Here is a 3,073-nt window from a genome sequence, read left to right on the forward strand (position 1 = left end):
TAATCAGTTGGAACTGATTATTCAACTCGGGTCATTTTCATCTGCAAACAAATTCACAAGTTTTCTAGACAAATATGGATGGGCTGGTGAATTTAAATTTCAAATGAAAAAATATCTTCCTGTAATGAGTTCACATACCTTTTATTCAGAGTTTGAAATGCCAGCATAATGTGATTAGTTTTGATGTTGTTTCTTTCCACTACTTAGAAATCACATCATCAATCATATTATCAAAATTAGATGTGGAAAAGACCTAGCATATCACAAGGACCTTCCCCAGTGCTAGTACAGGCTTGTATTAGCCACTCTTCTGTACTTTTTAATATTTTCTTCAATCTAATATTAAATATCCCCTGTGATCAAGCATCCACCATCCATTGTAATGATATCAGTATAAAGAATGAGAGAGGTTTTTTTTCTTTTTTTTTTTTAAGAAAATCATCTATGTTTTCCCTCTCTGGTTTTTCAATAAAGAAAGTTCATGATAAAACCTAAGAAATAAAGTTAAATCCAACATATTGTGATCAATAGTTATCAATTATTATCAGTAATTATTTCTAATGTTTGCAAGCAACTTTCACATATGTTGTGGAATAATACACATTTTAATAGATAGTGTTACATTAACAGACATTATTCTTTTTGTTTGTTTGTTTTTTTGTTTTGTTTTTTATTATACAACTTTCTCTTTATTTTTAAAAAAAGGCATTAAAGTCTAAGACATTTTCATCTGGTCATTTTGTGGCCCCCAATGCTAAGGGGATGGCAGAGCTGAGTCCCCAGGAATGTAAGAACATGGATTTAAACTTAGTAGCAGTCACAGGGCCAAGTTTGAAGGCTCAAGTGAAATCATGGGCATATCCACCAACATGTTGTAGGGCATGGGCTCCTGCTCTGGGGGATCAACAAGAGTGGGAACTCTTTTGAGAAGATAACTGACAGGATCTGGCACCAAAAGTGTCTGGTGTGAGAAGCGGGGAAGGTGAAAAATAGTGATCCTCCTCTCCCTTCTGCTACTATTAAAGGGCGGAGGCAGCTGACCCCAACAAGGCAGCAGCCATTTAGATCCTATAGTGGAGAGGCTGGCCAGACCACTTCGAGGCTGCTCAAATGGCCTTGTCACAGGATAGAATGCTAGCCATAAGAATGGACACAAATTGTTCCAATTTCTCTGCAGCTTGTTTCCCGGATTGCAGTACTTCCTCATGATTAGCCTTCTGTAAGCTCTCATAACTCATAATAACCTTGTTAGTGATGAGAGAAAAGCCAAAATTTCGAAGTCCACAGTGCCGTGCAACTATAACTTCTGGTACTGTGCTCATGCCAACAGCGTCAGCCCCCAGGTTCAGCAGCAGACGACACTCTGCAATGGTTTCAAAGTTAGGGCCTCCCAACATCACACAGGTGCCTTCCTGTAGCTCTCGCTGCTCCCCCATTTGTTTCCAGGCCCAGTGAGCCTTCTGCCTCAGATTGCGGTCATAAGCATCAGACACAGCAGGAAAACGAGGGCCAAACCTTTCATCACTGGGGCCTCTGAGAGGGCTCTGGCCAGAGAAACCAAGCATGTTGATATGATCACAGATCATCATGATATCTCCAACCTCAAACCTGGGGTTAAGCCCTCCAGCTGCATTGGTGACCACTAGGGTGTCCACACCCATAAGCTGGAAAACCCTCACTGGGAACGTTACTTTCCAGAGTGGGTAGCCTTTATAAAAGTGGAATCTGCCCTGCATCACCACACAGGCTCGGCCATTCAGGAACCCAAACACCAGTCGTCCAGCATGATGTGGTACTGTACTTTGAGGAAAGCTGGGTATCTCACTGTATTCAAAGGCCTGGGCCTGAGTTACTTTATCCGCCAGACCTCCTAACCCAGAGCCACAGATCACTGCCCCTTGAGGTCGGTGCTCGGTGTGGGACAGAAGCCATTCTGCAGTGCTCTGGTAATCTTCATATGTGAACTCTTTCTCCATGGTCCTGCGTGCGCCTCCTCGGTGAGCCGATAGTACTCCACTCCGCTGACTAGCTCTTGCTGGGTGTCGTTGCCACTAAGTCCAAACATTATTCTTTTAACAAAAATCCATTGGGTTCCCTTTATGAGCCATCTATTTTTAATATATATTTGTTATTTATGCTTTTAAAATCAGTTTATTCTGAGTTTGTTGAGCAGGTTTTAAGTGCTGAGGTATAGACATGAGATGGTTTTATTTTTCTCCAATCCCTGTCTTCATTCTTGCTCTATTAGAGTTTCTTCTCACATGCTAGTGTGAATATTTGGGTAGTTTTTGACTTTTAAAATTTCAGTCCAATCTAAAATTTCAAACTCAGGTTTAGGAGTGCAGATACTGGATCCAGACTCTCTTGGTTTGAATCCCAGCAGCACCATCTACCACCTTTGATTTGTTAGGTTAGTTGCTGAACCTCTCTATGGCTCCATTTCCTCATCTCTAAAATGGGGATAGTAATATAACCTACATCATATGGCTTTTATGATTGCTAGTTGTGAAGTACTTGGAGCACTGCCTGGCACATAGTGAGAGAAACATGTTAGCCATTAGCATAAGTAATATTATTTTCATTATTTACATTGTTCTCTCATCCCTGCCCTCAGCATAGACTTCACCCAAGACTTAAAAGAGATCTGAAGTTGGGAAGGACTGTCATTTCCTTCTTTATCCCATCCCAGCATCTGGCTCTTTTAAACACCTCTTGTACTGAAGCATGGAAGGGAAAATAGGCTAAGAAGAGACAGTGTTCCCAGATATAATGAGGAAGTATCCCTGGTCTCACTCTGGCTTGGTCAGTCCAGTCACTATTGATAGTCTCAGCCAATGGATTGCTCTCCACATGGAGAGTGTATGTGGTTTTGCTGAGGCAATGATCAACTCTAATTTTACACTCTTTCTTTTGGTTGACCCCATTAGAGTGGGCATTCATGCGTCTCTTCAACATTTCCCAGTGATCAATGGCTCCAACACCCTCTCTCAATTTTGAAAGATTTGCCAGACCAGAATACCTATGTGTACTTCAGATCTTAAATGGGTGGGAGTGGGGGCACAGAAATAGCTGG

The 3,073-nt window shown here is 41.6% G+C and overlaps 1 protein-coding gene across 1 annotated transcript; it reads right to left on the minus strand.

Moving 5' to 3' along the window:
* Positions 1–1,106: 1,106 nt before the first annotated feature.
* Positions 1,107–1,976, minus strand: LOC119530217 (purine nucleoside phosphorylase-like). Its single transcript, XM_037831412.1, has one exon. It carries the CDS (start codon positions 1,974–1,976, stop codon positions 1,107–1,109), a length of 870 nt encoding a protein of 289 aa, XP_037687340.1.
* Between the last annotated feature and the right edge of the window lie 1,097 nt (positions 1,977–3,073).

The sequence above is a fragment of the Choloepus didactylus genome, chromosome 3, assembly GCF_015220235.1.
Source record: "Choloepus didactylus isolate mChoDid1 chromosome 3, mChoDid1.pri, whole genome shotgun sequence".
In the NCBI taxonomy this organism is placed as follows: Eukaryota; Metazoa; Chordata; class Mammalia; order Pilosa; family Megalonychidae; genus Choloepus; species Choloepus didactylus.